We start from the raw sequence: 25,196 nt of genomic DNA on the forward strand, positions 1-25,196 counted from the left end.
AATCTTTTTTGATATGCCTCGCAACAGCACTATTGCGCTAAAAGGATCACGGAGTGTATTAATGAAAACCAGCGGTAGTGAGAAGTTGCGATGCACGGCAATGCTAGCCATTACAGCTGACGGGAGAAAGTTGCCGCCTTACATCATACACGACAGATAGTCATTCCTGGTGGCCTAACATCTGCTTTGCAGCCACTAGACGTATGTGTTAATAAACCCTTTAAAGACCACTTACGTCGATTTTACAACGAGTGGATGATGAGCGGCGATCAGCAATTGACACCCGCCGGAAATATCAGGCGTCCACCCTTGGACTTGTTATGCTCGTGGGTGAAGAAGAGTTGGGATCTTATACCACCTGAACTAGTCTCCAAGAGCTTCAAAAGGACTAGGATTTCGAATGCACTAGACGGTTCCGAAGATGACGCAGTGTGGCAGGGAGACGAAGAATCTGATACTGGTATTAACAGAGGCGAGGACGGCGCATCAGATAGCGAAACCTGCGATAGCGACACCGAAGATTTGGAATAAATTGCGTACCGGTAAGTCCGCATTTCACAACAAAGCGATAATTTTTTGCAAGTGTAATATTTTAACTTTAATACTCAAATTAATGACAAATTAACGTAATACGTTCATTTTTATTTTCAGGTTGGAAAAACGTTCGCCGAATTGTTGCGAAAAATTATGAATTTTGTTTTAGACTATTTTAATTATTTTGATGTATAAACACGAGTATTGCGTGCATCTAAAATTTGTATCAAATACAATTTAGTTATAAATACATTTTTTGAGTAATACAAATATTGGTATTAAATATTCATCGTATAATGGTCGCACCCTACAATTTTTTTTTCGAAAATTTTTGTATAAAAAGTGCGACGATTATGCCGTGAAATACGGTAAATTGACAAAGTAATTTTAAGGACACTTCCTCTAAAGCATTACTTTGTCAATTTATATATTTTTCATCTAAACAGTGTTATGTGGCTGAAGATATTGATAATACACGAAACATGTACCAGTTTTAACCATTAAATTGCCTTAAGCAATCATTGTATCGACTAGGTGGAAAATAAATAAATACTTAATTGTGAATCTATTGAAGTGCGATATGGACCATGAAGCTGATTTTATGTAACCATACAGCCTGTTACAGCTGAGCAAGAAATATGCTGAATGAACCAAGGTCTGGCCAGTGACTCTGCTATGTTAATGGAGAAGATCACACAGCCAGCAACTCAATGCCAAGTGTTGGCTGTTAGGAAATAACCTGACCCCTCAGAGGGCCAACAGCTTTGGGTGGAAGAGCAACAGTACACAAAGCTGTATCAACAACAGTGAGGCTGCTCTAAGGCCAGCAATAATTTGAGACTCCTTATTAACAGGATTACTGCTGCAATCTATCAACTTTACAATGGTCATTCAACCACAGGATGTCCCTTGTTAACAGCATTAAGAATTTAATTTTATGTTACATAAAGAAACACCACAAGTCACTCATTTTAAGGATTTATTCAAGAGATTCTCAACAACACAGTGCAGCAAGAATATATAAAGCTTCGATCTGTAATAATAACGGAACATAAGTTTCCGATGAACACAATGACAAACCATCAGTTTTTATAAAAAAATCATATAAAGTCGGTATATACTAACAGACCCAGACAGAAAATATCTGGGTAGATCCAGAGGAAAAGGGACTGATCAGGTGAAGAAAAATGTCGAGGAGAGAGGACAAGATTGGGAGAAGATTACGTGAGAACAGTGGTTCTTGGTCAAAGATGGAGGGGTCTTCCACACTACACCCGGGCAAATGGAAATGGTCAATGATGATGATGATGATGAAGATGATGATATACGAACACGATTAATTCTCCCATAACCAACCACCTTCCCCCTCTTTAGCTCATTACATAATTATCTGAATAACCGGTAGTTTTAAAGTTTTTACATGTGTTTTAGACAATTAGACAATTTTATTAGAAAAACTATGTCTTAGTACATTTTCATTGTTTTCACCTAAGCAAGGACACTGTAGCTGATGATGTTTGTACAAAACGAAACATGTACTACTAGCTGAAGAAATTGCTTAAGGCAATAAATATATAGTATCGATAAGATGGAATAAATATTTAATTTTAATTTATCAAATAATTTACAATAAGATACAAAAGTTGAAAACTAGAAAAGCAGTAGGAATTGACAACATTTCTAGGGATATACTGAAGACAGTAGGTTGGGATATATTACCATATATGAAGTACTTATTTCATTACTGTTTACATGGAGGAGCTATACCAAATAAACAGAGTTACTATACAGTAGTTGCTCCTGTGTATAAAGGAAAGGGTGATAAATGGTAAGCCAAAATTTACAGGCCCATCAGTTTGACATGTGTTGCATGAAGCTCTGGGAAAGCATTCCTTCTGATTATATTAGACATGTTTGCAAAATTAATCATTGGTTTGATAGAAGGCAGTTCAGATTTAGGAAAGGTTATTTCACTGAAGCTAAACCTATAAGATTCCAGCAAGATACTGCAGATATCTTAGATTCAGGTCAAATTGACTGTATCACGATTGACCTACCTAAGACATTTGATAGCGTAGATAATGGAAGACTAATGGAAAAAATGAGTGCAATTTTCCGTTACCGATATTTATGCACCCAGCGATTATATTGCATGCGATCGATCACCTTCGGTATCGTTTCCTCGCTATGTCCACTAGCAAGCTCACTTGTCGACATTCAAAGGCGATATCAGAGCAAAATTAGTAATACCTGTAGACTGCTGTTCCGTAAAGGAAAATGGAAATGAAAGAGAACATGTTTTCGTAATAAATGCATAAATAACGTGTCCAATAGCAGTTGTTGACTCGTTAAAAAAAAAAAAAAGGTTGAATTAAACAACTGCTTAATTTTAATGCCAAATACTCCAATTAAGTAAAAATGGGATACACTTCAAGATATGGCAGAGTGCATCTTTGATTTGAAAGGTTAGTTTGTATTTTTTCACATCTGGTTAAATTATGGAGAGGCTATTCCCATGTAAATTTATAGCGAGAAATGTTATAATTTTTCCACTGGCACTTGGAATATGTTTTCATGAAACATTTAGAATGGTTAAGTTAGGTTAGGTGACGCTGCTGAATAAGAAAACTGAAACATTTGCTACAAAATGCGATTGATCATCTTCGGTACGGAATCGTTTTCTCGCTATGTGCACTTGCAAGCTCTCTTGTCGACATTCGAAAGCGATGTTGAAGTCGATTAATAATACCATTCGACTGCTGTTTCATAAAGAAAATCAGAAATGAAAGAGGAGAACATGTTTTCATAACAAACACATAAATAACGCGGTCGATATCAGTAGTTAACTCGTTAGAAATTAAGGCTAAGTAAAGGATCGTTTAATTTAATACTCTATACTGAAATTACGGAAGAATGCAATACACCTCAAGATGTGCCAGAGCGCATCACTGATTTCTGAGGTTAGATTATATTTTCTTGCGTCTGGTTAAATTTCGGTCAGGATATTCCCATTTAAATTTATAGTGAGAAGGTTATCACTTTCTTACTGGTGCTTGATATATGTATGTTTTCATTGGTACAAATGTGGTTAAGTTAGGCGACGCTGTCTGGATAAGAAAACTGAAGCGTTTGCCACAAAATGCGACATTCGGTATTGTTTTCTTGTTATGTGCCCTTGCAAGCTCTCTCGTTAACATTCAAAGGGGATGTTGGAGTCGATTAATAATACCCCTCAACTACTGTTCCGTAAAGAAAATAAAAAATGAAAGAGAACATGTTTTCGTAACAAATACATAAATAACGTGGTCGATAGCAGTTATTAACTCATTGGAAATAAAGACGAAGTAAACGATTGCTTAATTTTAATACTCTACTCTGAAATTAAGTAAGAATGCAGTACAACTCAAGATATGGCAGAGCGAATCACTGATTTCAGAGGTTAGATTATGTTTTTTCACGTCTGGTTAAATTTCGGAGAGGCTATTCCCATGTAAATTTATAGCGAGAATGTTATAAATTCTCCACTGGTGCTTGGAATATGTTTTCAGGAAACATATAGTACGGTTAAGTTAGGTTAGGTGACGCAGTTTGAATAAAAAAAACTAAAATGTTTGCCACAAAATGATATTGGTCATCTTCCGTACCATATGTACGCTTGCGAGCTCTCTCATCGAAATTCGAAGGTGATGTCGGAGTCGATTAGTAACACCCGTCGACTACTGATCTCTTAACACAAAATTCAAAATGAAAGAGAATTAACACGTTTTCATAATAAATGCGTAAATAATGTGGCCGACAGCTGTTAACTCGTTAGAAATAAAGGCTGAAGTAAAACAATCGCTTAATTTTAATGTTATGTACTAAAATTAATTTAATTGTTCTTTCTCAACCACATATTTTCCAAAATTAGACTATTTCTCATTCAAAAGTCAATTGGAAGATCTCCTTCCACATCTATCTTTCCATATCCAAAGGGACCAATCATCTCCTCTTTACCTAGTCTGTCTGTTTCTACATGGCCATTCATGTCTCCCATTATTACCACTTCATTGTCTTGTACTCACTGCTCTATTTCCTCAAGAAACTATTCTAGACACTCTTCTGCATAACCCATCTGAGTTGCATACACCTGTATATCTGGTCTCTTGACAAATAACCATCCAATAAGTCCACCTCTGTAGTGTAACAGTTAGTGGTATTAACCGCCATCCTTGGAAGCCCAGGTTTGAATTCCAGTACTACCAGCAATTTAAGAATGGTAGTAGGGCTGGTATGTGGCTAAAATGGAACATGCAACTCACTTCCACTGGGGGTGTGCCTGAAAAGAGCAGCACCACCTCAGGATAAGTTTACATTTCTTTTACCATCCGATGTTGCTGCAGCTATAACTCGGTTACCAACTTTATCAGGATGCAAAAGTCTCCCCACAACAGGAAAGTTCCATGGTTCAGAGGGAATATATATTAGAATACTATCTTAGAATGGTAATACTAATTTGAATGTTAGTCACATTTTCACCATATTGTATTACAGCTGAGATTGGTTATACATCTCTCAGTTCTGCGTAATTCTGTTTTATACGTAAATTTTGGTAGGTCCCAGCAAAATATAACTTAAAAACAAGTTAATTAAACCTCATTTGTGCATAATTCAGTGTTATACGTATTAATTTTCGTTAAATACAGTTTGGTTGTACATAACAAAGTTTAAATAATGTCGCCAAAGTATGCATCTCCTCTGATCAAAACACAGGCAAGTCAGAAATGTAATGCTTTAGTCAGCTTTTTGGCGGTGGACTTTAGCAGCAGATGTCGGAGGGATGCAGTGCGGTAGTGTAATGAAGGATATGGGAAGTGAACACATGGCATAAAGATAAAGTAGAAAGATTACAAGACACATGTTAGAGATATAGAACACACTTCCATTTTATTTGTAAGCAGGTTATATAAATGAGAAACATTAAAATAATGCCAACAGCTGACATTTGCCGTAATGAGTAATAAAAACTGATGTTCATCTGTAGAAATTGTATGTTGCTGTCAGCCAGCCATGGAAAACAAAGAGGAAAGGTTACATGCTAGACAAGAAAGTAAAATTTATATGAGAAGAGGCAATAATTCAGAAAAAACTAAAAGTGAAATTACTAGAGATTTAGGAACTACTTATACCACACTTTGCAGTGAATAGTAAAATAAATGCTATTTTAGACGATTCTTTTTTTAAATTAGGTGCAAAATCAACAATGCTGATTAATAATGTTGCAAACCTGATATATTAAAAATCATCGGTACAAATTATGTTGTGAACTTATATATCAAAATAACCTGCCTTTACTCTTATTCCTGAAAATAGAGAAAATTATTTCAATAAATATATGACATAATATGTATGCAACTGATTTGTAAGCAATTTTTAGTTATACTTAAAATCTGTTCTTCGCCTTCATATACGTATAACTCTGGTTCAGCTGTAAATATAGTGCTTCAAACAAAGCTACTTTAACAACTATGAACAAGATTTTGTTTTTGCTTTAGCCATACACACGCCAATTACAAGGTGAAGCAAAATGATACTTACTTTGGCACAAGGTTTTTGTTGTGAGGTTGGTTAGCCATCCAAGCTCGGCAGACAGGGTAGAGAGGGGTGTCTTCTTGAAACTGGGCCAAGTCCACACTGCGGTCAAACAGTTTCATGACATACGTGTGATGAAAGGCTCCTTCAGTTACTGCCTCACGCCGACGACGTTTCCTCTGCTGACGTAAATTCTTTGTTACGTGAGAGGAAGTTGAACCGGAGTCCCTTTATTAAACAAAAAACAAACTGAAAATAAGTGATCTCAGCAGTTTTGATATAATAGGTCTACAAGATAATAAAGTTACAACAGTGAGTCATCAACAGATGGCTTATTTTGTGTTGTGGTTTCCTTCCAAATATCTCCCTGTCTACACTGCAACCAAGTTATGTCTGAATGTATACAAAGAAAATGGTGAATACAACTGAAGATGTAGACAGTGATTCTTGTGATTAAAGTGAAGATCAGAGAGAACATATGTGTAATGAAAGTAGTGCTTTGTCTTCTGAAAATGAGGCAAGGTTGCAAAAGGTCTGCATAAAAACAACTTTATCCTTCACATTTTTGATCACAATGATGTCCTCAATACCAAACTATACTGGGATAAAACTGTTTTAAGTGAAAGATGTCACAATTAAAATATGCACAAAAGGATGAACATGAATGGTATCTCCCTACCCCCCATAGTGGTGATTATTGTTTTCAGAGGAACTACAACTGGGCATCCATCCTCTATTAAAACTAACTAAACGGAAAATTGGAAGAGGTCCAAAACTTTGAAAAGTGACGGTATCATCAAAAGAAAGGCAAGGCCCACGAAGGACATGAAAATGAGACTCCCTAGGCCTCGGAAAGCTAATACTGTTGGGGTTCCCCTTGTCAGTGAGGGTGCTAGAATACATCCACAGTATCCACTACCTGGTGTAAAAGGCAACGAAAAGAGGACCTGGGGCTTTCATCCTTTGAGTTGTTTGGTGACAACAAGTCCCCTAGCTGAGCCTCGCATTGCTTCCACTTATTTGTGTCGGGCTCCTCGCTTTCATCTTTTTCTACGACCTCCCTTGGTCAACTCTTGTTCTCTTGAGACCCCACTACCAATAACAGGTTTACGAGACAACGGATTCGTATTTGCGCCATACGTAGCCCTTTCTTTTCTTTTGCCGATACCTTCATTCTTTGAAGTGTCAGGCTTCTTCCATTTTCCTTCTTGTTAGTGTTAATAGAAGAGGGTTGTGCAGTTGTATTTCCTGGTATTTCTTCTTAAAACAATAATCACCACCAAAATGATGCATGTGTTTGATATATTCTTCTCAAATTAAAATGTCCACCATGACTGGTATATTAGCATATTAAGAGAAATCCAGACTGCCAAGACAAAAGTAGATGAAACAGACTTGGAAGATGACCGACGTGGTCTGTACGTCCCATGTGTGACCGATATATTCCTCTCGAATTAAAACGTATTTTTTCTTTGCAATTTGCTTTACGTTGCACCAACATAGATAGTTCTTACGGTGACAATGGGATAGGAAAGGGCTAGGAGTGTAGGAAGCAGCCGTGGCCTTAAGGTACAGCCTCAGCATTTGCCTGGTGTGAATATGGGCCTTCTTCAATGGAACACAGACATGATAGTTGCAGGGGGGGGGGGGGGGGAGGGGGAATGGGCTCTAGGGTAGGTGATCCACAAGATCCCAGCAGTAATAACGCAGAAGGCCAGTGTTCTGTTGGCAGTGTGTGGGCATGCACTATCATGCAGCACAAGCATACCACATCATATTTTCCCTGGCTACCTGTTTTTATGGCCCTTTGGAGTTTCTATCACAGTTAACATTGATCAATGATTGTGGCATTCGAACAGCAAAGGCCCCTCGACATCAAGTAACACTGTCGATGTTATCCTGCCTTGCTGCAGTAGATGAATTTACCTTCTTTGGTCTTGGTGACAAAGGATGTCTCCATTCCAGACTCATCCTCTTTATTGCTGGCTTTGAAGGATGACTCAAGGTTTCATCACATGTCAAAAATTGCTCCAAGAAACACTGACTGTTGTATGGTATCGGCCCCGCGGTGTAGGGGGGAACGCGTCTGCCTGTCACCCGGCGGCCCCGGGTTTGATTCCCAGCCGGGTCAGGGGTTTTAAATTGTAATGATTAATATCCCTGGCCTGGGGACTGGGTGTTTGTAACGTCCTTAATCTTCCTTTCCTCACACACAACATTCCACACCAGCGCCATTCCAATTACATGCAGGTTCATACAATATATTACTAGTAGGGGCAAAAGATCCACATGGGTCGACACCCCAAACAAATAGCTTTTTTTTTTTTAAATGGTATCAGCTGGAATGTTCAGGGCGTTATCTTCATCTGTTCAGTTTTCTGTTCGTTGGTGGGTGCCTGGGTACCACTTGGAACACACTTTCCAATGCCCCAGTACTTGACCACACAGCGCTCTGCTTGAAAAATGCGTCGCTATACAAGGTCTTATATTTGACCAAATATTTCCAATTACGTTACACTCAGCTGAATGTATCCATTACTCACTACTGTTGCCTCAGTCACCTGCCTAGTGGACACATGACTCGGACTGACCACATTCCGTGCTGTTACAACAAACATTAAGGCATGCAGTACGCCTGGCAACTTTTGTCCGCAGGAATTAACCTGGTACTCACTTTTGGTGTAGGCTAAGAAAACCTCAGAGCCATGTGCACCTCCAGAAGTGAAATCACAACATGCAACTGGAAAGGGAAAATCGTATCGTACCCTGCTGGCCTGCATTCAGATGATGAAAATGTTTCTCACCAACGGGATTCCAACTGACTAACCACAATGTCAAACCGTAAAGATTTGATGCTTTAACGATCAAGGCCACCAGGTAGGCTTTGAGGGTAAGGGATAATAAAATGGCATTATCTCTCTTCACTCTCAAACACAATTCCAACTGGATACAGTTACTTCTGAAGCAATGAACATTACTTTCCAAGTAACAACTAAAGCAGCAATCAAACTTAAGCATTAAATAACTTACTAACTCCAAAGCAACTTGTTGCTAGTGATCTAACTCAGAGAATGGTAGACTGAGAACATTTACTGAACGTGACTGAATCCAGTTAGAAATAGCTTTATGCAATAGCTTGTTTTAAAATGGCTGTTATTCCTTCTTGGAATTAATAGCACCAAATCCTTTCATCCAAATAAACCATACTAACAATGGTTTCTTGATCTGCACTTGCCGAAGTAAAGCCTCTGATTGTAAAGCGTCTTCATTACTGGATAAGGATGAGTCATCACTCTGGATCAATAGATCTTGCAGTGCTCCAGTAAGACGGTCACGAGCATTAAGAACATCATCATTACCTAAAAATCAAGCAGGAGATCATTATTTTACATAAAACCACAAAGCAAATATAGAACAGAAGAAAGGAGTAGGATTCCTATACATCGCTGCATATATCACTGATGGGACAATATTGCAGTTTAAGTTGTGCAATGTGAATGAAGCTACTGAAAAGAAGTTTAGATTAGACAACATGCATTGTGTGAGAAACATAAACATAGTCTGGAACAGCTTACAGAAAAGAGAATTACTCAACATCTGCACCTAGAAGAAACCTACTCAAAGTTTTCACCTTTCTATGAGGAAGTATGTATGATGCTTTTCTGTGCTGATGTACAGGATTAATCAAAAAGATTTCCCTGGTGTTTTCATTTTATTGCAAGAAACATATGGGATATACCATCTACAGCAAAAGTCAGAAACAATGCTACACATTTGATGTCAATATTATGACTGCAGGAAATGAGATATTACTGTTGGAAACGCTTGGAAAGGCAATTCTTTAAACCACTGATCAATCACTTTATAGCCTTAAACTGCTGTTCACATCCAAGCATAATCGGTATATAATCTCCTCCAAGATTCATAATGGAAATATTCCTTCGATTCCAGTCATTACCCAAATTATGACTGATCTACATTTTGAACCTATGTGATCAAGAACTCGAGGATTTCCTCCAGTATAATATTGGCAATTTTGTCGATTAATACACTGGTTCATGTGGAACACAACTCCTCCGGTAAAATTTAAGCCTGTTACTTCCAACCGTAGTAACATTAATAAGAATTTATGGAAATCTTGCTTGGAAATCCTTTTAGAAGAGAGATGTGCTCATTGTGATGTCCTGAAACCCACCATCCCACCCCCAGAAGTACATTTACTTATATAACCAAATAAAGAGCAACACTTGCCATTGCATATGGCTGAAGTACAAACTTGCATTCCTATTGGTCACCGTAAAGTTGCATGTGGCGCGATCACCATTAATTGTAATAATCAGATTTTATTACCAACCCACGCAAAATAAAAACACAAACAATGCTGAATACAGGATTCAATTCTTATCGGCATAAAACAAATCTGTGTTTTAAAAGAGTTAAACCGTCCCTAACCAGTTGTTATCAGCCTGGAGCAATCTTTATTTTGAAAAAAGAAATGAAAAGAGTTGTAATTAGGCTTTGAGCCACTGGACCTTATGAAATGTGTTCTAATTGCCCCTCGTCAATATGAAGTATAAAAAATTTGTAATTCAACTTTCCTCCATTAACCCATATAGAATGTGCTGCTAACGCCCAAACTGTACCCTAACCAGCGCACACCAATGGTGTTTGCACAGGAGAAACTAGACGCCTAAGGCCGCTTTGCGACGACTCTTACCTGGGGAGGTGATTATTGTTATAAAAAGAAATATAAGTAGGCAATCAAACACTAAGCAGAGAGGAAAAAATAAAAGAGATCCGACGCTTCAAAAAATGAAGACATCGGCCAAAGAAAGACAAGGGCCACGTATAGGACAGATGAAAGCGAGGAACCTCGCACAAGCAAGTGGAAGCAATATCAAGACTCAGCCAGGGGCCCTGTGGTCACCAATCACACTCCTAAGTTGAGAGCCCTTGGGCCCCCCTTTTAGTCGCCTCGTATGACAGGCATGGGATACTGTGGGTGTTATTCAAACCAGCACAGGGCAAACCACGGTAGAGGCCTAAAGCCGCTTCGCAGTTCTAACCTGGGGACTTACGCCCCCAGACTCCCTTTACTTGTCCCCTAACCAATCCCAACCAATGATCTTGTGCACCCTTACCTTAACCAGTACAGACCACTGGTGTTTGCACAGGGGAAACTAGAGTCCTAAGGCCGCTTTGCGGCACTAGCCTGGGGGCTTGTCCCATCTTAGTACTTAACTAGAGAGGTTGGCATCCTTGTCTACCACACCAACCATGTCCTCCATGAAAAGGCCGCGAGAAGAAAAGAAAAGGTGTCTCTCTACATAGGCTAATATTGGAAGTCACGGGCTTAAGTTTTAATGCTCCTACCACAAGTGGAACCAAGGTCTGCCATTTTCACATTCCTTTGAAACGAATTATCACAGTTCCAATTGTCTGTCAGGGTCATCCTCGATCGGTTCGCACACACAAAATGGTTCAAAGCAACAGTACATCTCAAAGCATGATATAGACTGGACAGATTGATACTAAGCTCACATACACCTTGGTGGGTCAATATCAGTATTTTTTATATTCAGTGCCATTTTGGCGAATGACATAAGCTAATGCATGCAATTCTTACCTAAAATTAATGAGCAGATGAAGTTACAAGTTTTATATGCCATTCATCATTTTGCTCTGCAACGTACGGTAATATACGACATTTACCTTAAACATGTAGCCATATTACTGATACACTCTGTAAATATGGGTGCACATCTGTGCCTGATATTCACAAACTGTTAAGCATCCTGAGAGGAGAAGGTGTTCTAAGTCCCAAAGTTTCATGAAACAAAGTCTGTTAGTCTTACAATCATAAGATGCCAGTGGAGATTAATTTTCATAAAGAGCCACAAACAGAGAAAAGCATTTGGAAGTGGTACAGACAGTTTGTGGTTACAGGGTTATCGTACAAGGGGAAATCGAGTAGTCAACCATCAGTGCCAGATGAGACTGTAAATTGAGTGAAAAGCTTCCAACAAATCCCACAGAAATCAACAAATTGTGTAAGTTGAGAGCTTTATCTTCCACAAGCAACTGTTTAGAAAATAAACTGTTCGAAAGCATCTACGAGTAAAACCATACCACCTGGAATAGCTGCTGCACAACCCAACTCTGACGATCACATCCAAAAGATTGCATTTTGCTACAATTTCCACAAACAAATGGAACAAGGCAACTTTATGGACAAACTAGTGTTTAGTGACAAGTGCAGCTTTCACCTCAGGGTACAGTCAATCAATATAATGTAAGAACTTGATACACCAAAAATGCGCACAAGGTCCTTCAATACGTGCGTAACTCATTGAAACCAATTGTTTCATGTGCAGTATCACAAGTTCAAGTGTATGGTCCCTTATTCTTCATGGAAGCTACTGACACAGGCATCATGTATCTTGATATACTTACATTTTGGCTAAGCGTTGACTAATGACTTCACTTACCCCCAGGACGAAGCCCCTCTCGCTACAATCACCCGGTATGAGCATATCTCAACAAAATCCTCCTGCAAAGATGATCCGGCATGAGGCGGTAGTGGTGGTGATTACTGTTTTAAAAAGTACAACTAACAACCTTCCCTCTTAATATTTTATTTTTTTACAAGTTGTTTTATGTCACACCGACACAGATAGGTCTTATGGCGACGATGGGATAGGAATGAGCTAGGAGTGGGAAGGAAGCGGCCGTGGCCTTAATTAAGGTACAGCTTGGTGTGAAAATGGGAAACCACGGAAAACCATCTTCAGGGCTGCCAACAATGGGGTACCCTTCTTTTGTGGGGCTGTGAAAGATAAGGTCTAGGCCTATGCGCCTAATTTACCAGCCACTTTGAATGAATGATGGAACCGCATTAACACTGCAATAGCCGCCATCAATAGGAACATGTTACACCGTGTTTGAGGTGATATTGGACTAACATCTGTCAAGTGATGCAAGGAAGTTGCATAGAGCACCTCTAACTGTATCAAAAACAGTTTTTTTTTCTATGCATGTACCTTACTATTAGTCTGTAATAAAGAGAACAATTTCTTGAAATCAGGAAGATTGTTTTGATTAACCCTGCACACTTGCCAATTTAAACCAACCTAAATTATGCAAATTAGCTAGACAAATCAATGCCTGATCACATCACATGACTGATAAAATTGCTAACGTCAACTCAAATTATTGTCACAAAACTGTTATAAGTTATAACACTACCCTTTAAGACTCGCAGACTTGTCAGCTTGTCACAAATTATGAACCTGGACCACTGTGATTGCGGTAATCATTGCATTACAGGACAAAACAACATGGAAAAGGAAGCATCATGAAAGGCGAGTGAAAGAAAACTGTAAGCACATTATTTAGCACCTACCTGCTGGAATCAGGATCCGTTCTTCTTTTACCTCACACTTTATGCGAATGGGAGAAGTCGAGATTTTTCTTTTCTTGCCCATCATTCACGCCTCAGTAAACCTGCCTCTCTGGATTGGGAATGAACAAAATAAAACCAGGATTATTTTCTCAATATACAATTTATAATTCAGCATGAATGCACAAAATTTATTTCACTCATCCCAGGGAAAAAGCAGATAAGTAATTTTTTTCAGATTTTATTTTTGCAGTAACTTATTAAGGTCATACCAGGCAAAGTATTCACTGGCATCTTGGAAGGGAGGGTGCGATCAGTCGTTGAGAGGAAGTTGGATGAAAACCAGTGTGGTTTCAGACCACAGAGAGGCTGTCAGGATCAGATTTTCAGTATGCGCCAGGTAAATGAAAAATGCTACGAGAGGAATAGGCAGTTGTGTTTATGTTTCGTAGATCTAGAGAAAGCATATGACAGGGTAAAAGTAAAGCAAAAAAGTAAAAAAGCAAAGTCACCTCCGTACAGGCCATGAAGGCCCTTGGAGGAGTGGAAGGTAAAGGCTTCCACCAACCGTAACCTCGGCACATGATGGGGTAGAGTGGTTAGCTCTACGCCCGGCCGCCTTTGCCCCCAGGAATTAACCTGGTACTCATTTTTGGTGTAGGCTGAGTGAACCTCAGGGCCATATGCACCTCCGGAAGTGGAAATCTCGTTTCTTAAATTTTACGACTTCCTGACGGGGATTCGAACCCACGTCCTTCCGGGCGAACCGAGCACGCCTTTACCGCCTCGGCCAGGCAGCCCCTATATGACAGGGTACCGAGGGAAAAGATGTTCGCCATACTGGGAGACTATGGAATTAAAAGTAGATTATTAAAAGCAAACAAAGGCATTTATGTTGACAATTGGGCTTCAGTGAGAATTGATGGTAGAATGAGTTCTTGGTTCAGGGTACTTACAGGGGTTAGACAAGGCTGTAATCTTTCACCTTTGCTGTTCGTAGTTTACATGGATCATCTGCTGAAAGGTATAAAATGGCAGGGAGGGATTCAGTTAGGTGGAAATGTAGTAAGCAGTCTGGCCTATGCTGACGACTTGGTCTTAATGGAAGATTGTGCCAAAAGCCTGCAGTCTAATATCTTGGAACTTGAAAATAGGTGCAATGAGTATGGTATGAAAATTAGTCTCTCGAAGACTAAATTGATGTCAGTGGGTAAGAAATTCAACAGAATTGAATGTCAGATTGGTGATACAAAGAACAGGTCGATAATATCAAGTATTTAGGCTGTGTGTTCTCCCAGGATAGTAATATAGTAAGTGAGATTGAATAAAGCTAATGCAGTGAGCTCACAGTTGCGATGAACAGTATTCTGTAAGAAACTAGCTTTACATCGGTCTGTTTTCAGACCAACTTTGCTTTACAGGAGCGAAAGCTAGGTGGACTCAGGATATCTTATTCATAAGTTAGAAGTAACAGACATGAAAGTAGCAAGAATGATTGCTGGTACAAACAGGTGGGAACAATGGCAGGAGGGTACTCGGAATGAGGAGATAAAGGCTAATTTAGGAATGAACTAGATGGATGAAGCTGTACGCATAAACCGGCTTCGGTGGTGGGTCATGTGAGGCGAATGGAGGAGGTTAGGTTACCTAGGAGAATAATGGACTCTACTATGGAGGGTAAGAGAAGTAGAGGTAGACCAAGACGATGATGGTTAGACTCGGTTTCTAACGATTTAAAGATAGGAGGTATAGAACTAAATGAGGCCACAACACTAGATGCAAATCAAGGATTGTGGCGACGTCTAGTAAATTCACAGAGGCTTGCAGACTTCACACTGAAAGGCATAACAGTCGATAATGTATGTATGTATGTATGTATGTATGTATGTATGTATTATTAAGATCAATGCTTTCTGTCGTTTGACACTAACAAAAGAAGTCATTTCATCATAATACTGAAGAAATATCCAAATTTTACTTCTAGATTATTCAAGAATACAAAACAACTAAATAAGTTGAGTTAGGTGGTGGTTGTGGTGATATTATTGTTTTAAGAGAAAGTACAACTAGGCAACCATCCTCTGTATAACACTAATCAGAGGGAAAAAATGGAAGGGATCTGACACTTCAAAAAATGAAGATATCGGCCAAAGGTAGACAAGGGCCATGAAGGGCATGAAAATGAAAGATGTCTAGCCCTCGCAAACCTAATAGTGCCGGGGTCGGAAAAGAGCAAGAGTTGACCAAGAAAGGTCGGATAGGATAGATGAAAGTGAGCAGGTACAAGTGGAAGCAATGCCATGACTCAGCTAAGGGCCCTGTGGTCTCCAACCCACGCTCCAAAGTTCAGGGCCCCTGGGGCCTCTTTCAACAGGTAGGGAATACCGTGCGTGTTATTCTACTGCCTCCACGCACAAGGGGAAAAGTTAATAATAATGTTATTTGCTTTACGTCCCACTAACTACGTTTTAAGGTCTTCGGAGACGCCGAGGTGCCGGAATTTAGTCCCACAGAAGTTCTTTTACATGCCAGTAAATCTACCGACACGGGGCTGTCGTATTTGAGCACCTTCAAATACCACCGGACTGAGCCAGGATCGAACCTGCCAAGTTGGGGTTAGAAGGCCAGCGCCTTAACCGTCTGAGCCACTCAGCCCGGCGGGGGATAAGTTGAGTTACCTTGTTGTAATATTCTGAATACTGTTAATAAAAGTGGCTTCAATCATATGAGTCAGTTTATCTTGTGTGTAATATACTGTACTTTCTGTTGTTACTATGGACGTGGAGATTATCTTGTAAATGAATAATTTGTAGTGAAGGTACACAGCTGCCTTTGTTAAGAGAATTGTTAAATTCTTACTAGTCAACAATACACAAATGTGACTTACACCACTTTGGTTTTGACTGGTCCACATAAAAAAATAAAGCTGTAGAGGGCAAGTCACTTTCATTCACGATCCAAAGCAGATACTTCATTAATATCTTGAATTAAACAAAATCAAACCAAAACCATTATTTAGAAACTGTTTTATTTAATGCAGAATGGTTTGACAACATTTGGTTAATCAGTGATATCATATGGTTTAAAAAACAAAAAATGCTTCCCCTGAGAACTTTTAATTTTTTGACTTGTCTTGTTATTCCGTGGGATGAGTGATTTATTTATTTATTTGTTGTATTGCATTCATGAAATTTATTTATAACTGTACATCGAGATTAGAGATTTATGTGGTGTCCCAAGGAAAAAGTCTCTTAGTTTGCCATTGTAAAATCTTCGTGGGCATTCTTGAACCTCGTATCTGACATTTCTCGGTTATGCATGGTATTTCTGAACTCTCTAGAGGGCAAACAATTTCCATTGAAAAGACCATCACTAGGCCAGGTTGAATTCATTAGCTTCAAGATTCTCTGCCGTACAAATAGGTGGACGTGAGTTATTTTATGAGCGTTTTGGGAGAAACATTCTTAAAAATAACTTTCTTAAAAAAACATAACATGAAAATATCTTTCAGAACCAATAACAGAAATCTTGACGTATTATTTCTAAATCTGGAGTATACAGATTCCAATGCAATAACTGTAACTCTTCGTATATTGGACAGACTTTAATATCAGATACTCTGAACACATCAATGCCATAAAATAAACAGATTCTCTGCAATAGGACAACACATACAAGATTCTAATCACAATTTCACCAGTATTGATAAAAACTTAAAAATACTTCAAGTTATTAACAAAGGCCCCCTTCTAAACACCACTGAAAATTGTTTTATCCATCTTGACCAATACTTCAACCCCAATTAAAATTTAAATGACATTTCTGAAAAACCTAATATCTTATTCGACTTCCTTATCCGCTTCATCAAAAATGCGATTTTTACAAACTCAAATTCAATATTCCAGACTTTATATAGTTCCTGCCAACAATTTCCACTTCCTATAACCCGTCCTCCTAATCCACCTTAAACTACTCCACTTCCTCATTTACCTCCCTTTATTTTTCTACCTCAAGTTTTTCTTTCCTTATTACATTCTTTTTTCCACTCTCCTAATTGATTAACATTTTCTAACATCTCTAATGATTTTGACCACTGTGTAACTTTCAAATTTATACTTTACACTACTCTACGATCGACCTTCAAGTTATATCACGCTACGTCATTTACACTCCTAACTGTTCCAATAAAGCACTTTTTAGGATTTTTCTCTTCACAATTGCTTTTTTTCTACGTCATATGTTTCAACAACTTCATTAATCTAACTTACGTAACTTTTGGAAGCACAGTGCCAATCTACTCTTCAAGAACATATTTGATCTACGACTTTTACATGATTTTTGGATTTATCAACAAGCAGTGCAAATTTCTAAAATTACACAGTGCCTCATTAACTTCAACTGAACTCTTCAAGAACTTACTCTGTAATTTTAAATACATATTTGACGTATGTGATCTATGACTTCTTCATTATATTTGGATCTGTTGATACGCAGTGCTAATCTCTAAACTTATACAGTGCCTCATTAACTTCAACTGAACTCTTGAAGTACTTACTCCGTACTACATTTATGTGCGTATTTGATTCTTCTTCACGCACAGTGCTCTCTAACATAGGCCTATATGTCTTAATAAGGTATTTGATCTACGACTTCTTCATAGACATGCATTACTGATACTTAAAATTATACAGTGCCTCATAAACTACAAATAAAAATACTATTTGACTTTAGACTTCTACATAACTTTGAAATCTCAACGCACAGTGATCCCTTATGTGTTATAGTGCTCCATAAACTACATGACAGCATCATCTAAACTTCATTTTTACCTGGGTATCTTATTTGTGTTTTTTGGCTATATTTCAACACACAGTGCTCCTTAAAGATTTTAGTGCTTCACTAGCAGAAACCAAACAGAAGGATCTCTCTTCTCATATACTTTAGGTATTGTTTTGGTTTTTCTAATTTCTAACTTCAGCTTTTTGAATTTTCAGGAATTCAAACTAACACTCATTCCTGTCTTGCCTCATTTCTCCAGAATTGAATTTCTTTTTCATTTACTACCTACAGTCCTGATGTCATTGCTTGGTGATGGAATATTTCCAGTTATTTCACCAACAACTGAGGAATGTGGCAATAATTCCACATTGAACTTTTTCTTAGAAATAGGAATAGGCTACTCTTTTGCAAATTAGAAGGCAACAACAATACACTGTAGAGGGTTATTTCTCTTATTCCTAAAAATGTTGTTCATTTGTTCTTCATATTTATAACTCTTCACTCTACTATTAGGACTGTTGATATTGCCTGCAAAACTTCTAGCCCAGTCATTTTATTTTAACTTTGTTTTGTTTCCACAATTAGTAGAAAATGCTTTGCCTGATTCATTAATCTCAAAAGAAATAATTTCCCTTTTCTTTTCCAAATAATAACATGTTTACTAACCATAAAAGTTATCTGTATAGTTTATAGTACATAGATTGATAACTCTGCAAATAGTGCTAGTGGCTTTTCGTTGCACCGACACAGATAGGTCTTATGGCGACGATGGGAGAGAAAAGGGCTAGGAGTTGGAAGGAAGCAGCCATGACCTTAATTAAGGTACAGCCCGAGCATTTGCCTGGTGTGAAAATGGGAAACCACGGAAAACCATCATCAGGGCTGCCGACAGTGGGATTCGAACCAACTATCTCCCGGATGCAAGCTCACAGCTAACCGCATGGCCAACTAACTGGTACTCTGCAAATAGAAAGTTCACCGAATAAGTTGGCAGTGTGGTACAAATGTGAATAAGCTTGTATTTGGGAGATAGTATATTCAAATACCACGATCAACAGGTCTGAAGATGGATTTCCATGGTTTCGTTATCTCATCGGGCAAATGTAGTGTGGTTCATTTCTTGCAGTAAAAGCAGTGTATTATTGAAAATTCATTCAACTCTGTGTACATAGTGTAGAATAGATTTTAAAATATTTACTTTTTATGCCTGGCCGAGGCGGTAAAGGCGTGCTCGGTTCGCCCGGAAGGACGTGGGTTCGAATCCCCGTCAGGAAGTCGTAAAATTTAAGAAACGAGATTTCCACTTCCGGAGGTGCATATGGCCCTGAGGTTCACTCAGCCTACACCAAAAATGAGTACCAGGTTAATTCCTGGGGGCAAAGGCGGCCGAGCGTAGAGCTAAACACTCTACCTCATCACGTGCCGAGGTTAACAATGGTGGAAGCCTTTACCTTCCACTCCTCCAAGGGCCTTCATGGCCTGCACGGAGGTGACTTTGCTTTCTTCCTTCAGGCTAGCAACCCGTCGGAAGGACATTTGATTGCTTTCAAGTCTTGCAAAAAGAAAAATGCAAGACCGTAACGGGTCACATGGCCCAATACTTGGAAGGAAGATGATGATGATGATCAATGAATGATTGTAGTTATATGAAAGTTAAGATTGTTTATGAAAGAGTGTACAATTTCAATGAACAGAGATTTAAGATCAATGTAGCAGACTATACACATTTTTTAAAAAAAATCCTCTAAAAATCACGTACAATCTTATCACTTACAGACCTTCAATCACAAAGTCTTCCAATATCTCTTGTGATAACAGAACTTGAATTCCAGCAGAATGAGTGACAGCTGATAACCAGGGTTTCAACCTTCGATATGCATGTGTCCCAATGTATCTGTGGCGACATAAGTTACTGATACAGTCGTTCAAGATTATGAAGATAAGAACGATACGTTACAGACAGGTTTGTGCAATGCAGTATATGTCGAATGATTGGCACTAGCACAGGCAACACATGCACAGTATGAAGAGTTTAGAAACCACCATGATCATGAACATCCTGCAAAAACAACCATGTGGTTTATGCAAGTCTTGAAAATAATAATAATTTAATCTGACACTAAAATGCGCTTGCCTGAGTCAATAATACACAAGTGATTTATATGCATTTGTAATACTGTAAAGTTCCGGGCCATGACTGCTACTGGAAACTTTATTATGGTTGTTACAATCTCATTTAGAGTATTGGGGTACCACCATCTACAGTACTAATCTCCAGTTCTGAATCAAATAACCAACCTCCTTGCATCCTCACCACGCATCTGAGATCATCTCTCTAAATACCTTTAACATTTGAGATAGATGTGTCAAGTTCAAAATGTGGTAGACCTATCAAAGTTTACACATAATATCCCTCATCATGAATTGTATCATTCCACAATCACGTGCAGCTCTTTTCTCTACAACCATTGTTAAGATCTGCTGCCTGCATGCCCTATGCACATTTATCTTCATCAAGAACACCACTACATCTGAATACCTACATGGGCACCATAAATGCACTACAATCAATGTTCTCTATCAACTCAATGCACTCTGTCCAACCTCCATCAGTAACTACTAACATTCTAGTCAAACAACTCGCCTATATAAGGCGTAATGCCCTAGAAATTGCAATTCAGAAAGAAAGCAATGATGAAGACAGAATAAACGTTGAACTATGCAATAACGTTTACATTTATTTTTTGAAGGCGAGAAAACTCTTGGTCATCAGGCATATGGGTGTGTAGAATCTTTCAGATAATCTTCGATATGGTGTCTGTTGTATAAATTTGGAGCTAAAGTTTGAGATAGGCCTAGATGTGTAAAGATGGTATGAGGTACGCATCCCATCCTCCTTTTACAGTATTCGCTGATTAAGTGAGAAATGCTACGAGAGAATAATGGAATTGCCGTAGAAAGGAGACAATCGAGTTTCGACGGTTACGAGGTAATGTGCTAATAGATGACCTCGTTCTAAAATAAATTACAGTACAGTATAAAAAACACTGTTACGCATAATAACTACAACACTTACAGAAACATCCTTAAATTAGGTAATTTCAATTGCAGATTGTGTATGTTTGCAAGTAGCGCCTGTTAAATCAGATAAATTAGGCCTATATCTTCAAGTCTCCCAAAAAAATGTCACACTGGAAGCAAGACACTAAAAGTACACGTTTATGTCCTCACCTTTACGAAGACAGCATCAATATTATGTAAACGTATTTAATAAATATCTTAATCATTACAACTATTATACTTAAAAACTGTCAAAAGCAAAAACTCATGATATCAATATTTCCGCGCTGACTAATATTTTGAAGCCCATGTTCACAGAATGTCCAGTGCGAGAATAATAGCACGGAGATCACAATTGAAATTGATGGAAGACTTCGTTCCTACTAATAGTCAATTAGTCAATTAGGATTTTCTCTAATGTTCACAGGTAGCGAATTCCATGACCTAGACACAGAGATTATGAAGGAGCGGTTGTACACAGCAGTACGGTTTATAGGTATGGCAAGAGAGGAACCAGATCTTGTATTGTATTCATGATAGGACGAGAGGTAAGAAAAAGATGAAGACAGATAGTCGGGAGTATTAGTGGAAAGAACTTTGTGCAGAAGCGATAGCATGTGAAGTTCACGGCGCTGGTGCACTCGAAGCCACGACAGCTCCTTATAATAAGGTGATATATGAGCATCATACCGCAGATTAAAGATATATCTTATGCAGCTGTTGAGGCTCCGGTCCAGTTTCTTGTTACTGTCTCAGGTTATTCCAGTCAACACACTGTCACAGTAGTCAAATATAGGTAGTATAAGAGAGCGAATTATTTGTACTTTAAGTCGAACAGAGAATATATTAGCGAACCGTTTCAGGGGATATAAGCTTTTATGTACTTTATTGCATGTGCTTATCACCTGTTGAGTCCAGTTTAGAGTCTCAGTCATGATAATTCCTAAGTTGGTCACTGAAGTAGAGTAGGGTATGATTTTATTGTTTAAAATTATTGGGGGGATGTTCTGTTGCTTGAGGGAATAAAGGTTTTTACTGGTACCGATAATAATAACTTGAGTCTTATTTGGATTCATTAATAAACTGTTTTTATTTGCATAGTCACTAAGATGTTGAAGGTCAGAATTTATTTTAGTAATTGCAGTATCAATATCACTCGGTTTTGAATGATAGTAAATCTGTATATCATCCGCGTACACTTGCAATTTGCAGAATTTAAGAGCTTTTGATATATCATTAATTTGGATGATAAATAGCAGTGGTCCAAGAACCGACCCCTGAGGGACGCCGAGGGTCTTCCTTTGCCATCCTGAACTCAAATTTCCAACTGTTACACGTTGCCGGCGATTTTCAAGATAAGATAAAAAGAAACGAAGTGATACACTGTTAAAATTTAGCTCTCGAAGTTTCTGCAGTAGTAACTGAGGATTAACAGTGTCGAAGGCACTACTGAGATCTAATAATGTCAATACAGTCACGTCCCATTGGTCCATTGCACGTCTGATATCATCTGTCACTCGTAGTAAAGCTGTCGCAGTGCTATGTCCTTTCCTGAAGCCGGATTGAAAGGGATTCAAGAGGGAATGCTTGGTAAGGTATTCAGTAACTTGTGTATGAACTAGACGTTCAAGCACCTTGGATAAGGGTGGTAGAATGGATACTGGACGATAATCTGAAGGAGAATCCAACTTGGAGCTCTTCGGGATGGGTCTAATTAGTGCATCTTTCCAAACATCTGGGAAAACTCCGTTTGTCAGGCAGTAGTTAAATATATGAGTTAGTATTGGCAGAACAGCTCCTAAAATATCCTTAATAAGCGATATAGGAATGTCATCATTACCTGTGGCATTAGATGTTATAGCGTATATCACACGTTTAACTTCATTCGAGCTGACATTTCTAAAAGAGAATTGCTCATACACAGGCTGCTCTTGTAACAAGGGTAGTGAATTTTCTGGGAAGGAGGTAGAGGTTATTCTTGGCCGTGCGAAATGATCATTTAAAACATCTAGCGATATGCCTGGCACATGTTGCTCTACGGCTTTACCTATACCTAACGTGCGTAATTTATTCCATTTTTGTCTCGGGCTGTTATTGTTCATCAGTTCCTGAAAGTATTTATATTTAGCATTCCTAATTAACTGCTTTGTTCTGTTTCTCAGAATCTTGTATTGCTGGAAATCATCTGTGTCATGCGTCTGTCTGTATTGTCTGTACAGTTTGTCACGACTGGTCATAGCAGATCTTATCTCGGCCGTTAGCCAAGCGGAAGAATGGCGGGTGATTCTTACCTGTTTCTTTGGTGCGTGCTTGTCAAATATTTCCAGTACCTGTGAATTGAATTTGTTTACTTTAGAGTTAATGTTCTGAAAATTACGTATACTATCCCAAGGCAAGTTATATGCATCGTAGCGTAGTTTATTCCGGTCCATATGTCGTAAGTCCATATGTAATGTAGCGTGGTTTGTACTTAGGTATTCGAGTAGAATAACACACGTACAGTAGGTCATGTGAAGAGATGCCAGGAGCAGGGATCTGTCCGTGCTTAATTACTTTTTGAGGTTGATTTGTCACAAGAAGATCAATTAAGGTATGACTTGTGCGGTCAGAGTAATGAACATGATTAGTAGCGTTGAGGGGTAAAATTGTCATAAATAAATAAATTCAGTAGATTGTTCGCGTCACTAGTCTGCTTCAAAAGGTCAGTGTTAAAGTCGCCCATGATTATAATGTCATCGTATGCCGAGATAAGATTTGCTAATGCCTCTTCAAAATCATCAGTCTGTCTTATTTTAGGCGGCTTGTATACAATCCCTATTAATATCTTTTTATGGCAGTCTAATTCTACAAACATAAATTTCGGTCGCAGTGTAAGTCGTGGGTCAGAAGTGGAAATTATCTTACATTTCAGGTCATTTCTGTAATAAAGTAGAAGTCCACCGCCTATTTTGTCAATGCGGTCATGGCGTAATATTGAGTATCTGTCAAGGTTAGCTGCCGATGACGGCATGTCTGTACGCATCCAGCTTTCACTGATTCCAATAATATGTACATTGTTCACTTCAAAAATAGCCTGTACCTCCTCCATATGAGCTAATAATGACTGGCCATTTAGGTGGCAACAATGTAACGATCGCGGGTGGCTACTGAGCTGCTCTTGCAATACAAGTCCTGTTGAAGGTGGTAGGGACGAAAGAGAAGGGGAGGGTGAGGGCTGTGGAGAGGAATGCAGGTCAATAGTATTACCGTTATACTGGTCAACAATCATATGAAAGTAAGCAGTATGAAAAACAAAAGTTAAGTAAGATGTAAAATAAGCTTACCCCAGCAACCTGGTGAGTAGATTCACTGACTTTCACAAGCACACACATACACACACACAAATATAAATTAATTATCGGTACTACACACATAATTTCTTTCTTTTAATTTCACGAGTTCATCCTACTCCCTGCAATGTTTTTTAACTGTGCCATCTTGGATATCTGAGATTTGGTTCCATCTTCTCTTAATACACAAATGCGTCCATCTTGAGTCCAGCATTTCTGCAGTCCCCATAAATCCCTTGCCTGATTAAGTATATGTTTTCTCGCACTTGTGAGGGACTCAGTTAGCATGAGCCCACTGCCCTTCAAAGCTCGCTTTGCACGCCACACTCGATCACGATCATGGTATCGTAGGAACTTTATAATGATATGCCGATTTCCCTGTGAGACCACTTCAGCAGACGTTCTATTTCGGCGGCCTAGCCTGTGGCAGCGATCCACATCAAGAATTGAAAGTTCAACCGAAAGTTTATTTTTCAGTGTGTCCAGCATTTTAATGTAGACGTCCTCGGACGGCTGTTCCGGGA

At 38.7% G+C, this 25,196-nt stretch overlaps 1 protein-coding gene across 4 annotated transcripts in view; it reads right to left on the reverse strand.

Moving 5' to 3' along the window:
* The window catches only part of mip40 (Myb-interacting protein 40), a 47,145-nt gene extending 25,491 nt beyond the window's left edge, over positions 1 to 21,654 (reverse strand). The window contains exons 1-4 of one of the 4 annotated variants that reach the window (XM_067153751.2): positions 21,515 to 21,654; positions 13,508 to 13,616; positions 9,341 to 9,464; positions 6,112 to 6,333 (exon numbers count right to left, since the gene is read on the reverse strand). In XM_067153751.2, coding sequence (XP_067009852.1) covers positions 6,112 to 6,333; positions 9,341 to 9,464; positions 13,508 to 13,592 — 431 coding nt within the window. In that variant the 5' untranslated portion in view covers positions 13,593 to 13,616; positions 21,515 to 21,654. Of the gene's footprint in view, positions 1 to 6,111; positions 6,334 to 9,316; positions 9,465 to 13,507; positions 13,617 to 20,061; positions 20,081 to 21,359; positions 21,456 to 21,514 lie in introns of those variants that run through there. The other 3 variants (XM_067153749.2, XM_067153750.2, XM_067153747.2) reach the window with 3 other exon arrangements.
* Positions 21,655 to 25,196: the final 3,542 nt, after the last annotated feature.

This window comes from Anabrus simplex, chromosome 9 (assembly GCF_040414725.1).
Source record: "Anabrus simplex isolate iqAnaSimp1 chromosome 9, ASM4041472v1, whole genome shotgun sequence".
Lineage (NCBI taxonomy): Eukaryota > Metazoa > Arthropoda > Insecta > Orthoptera > Tettigoniidae > Anabrus > Anabrus simplex.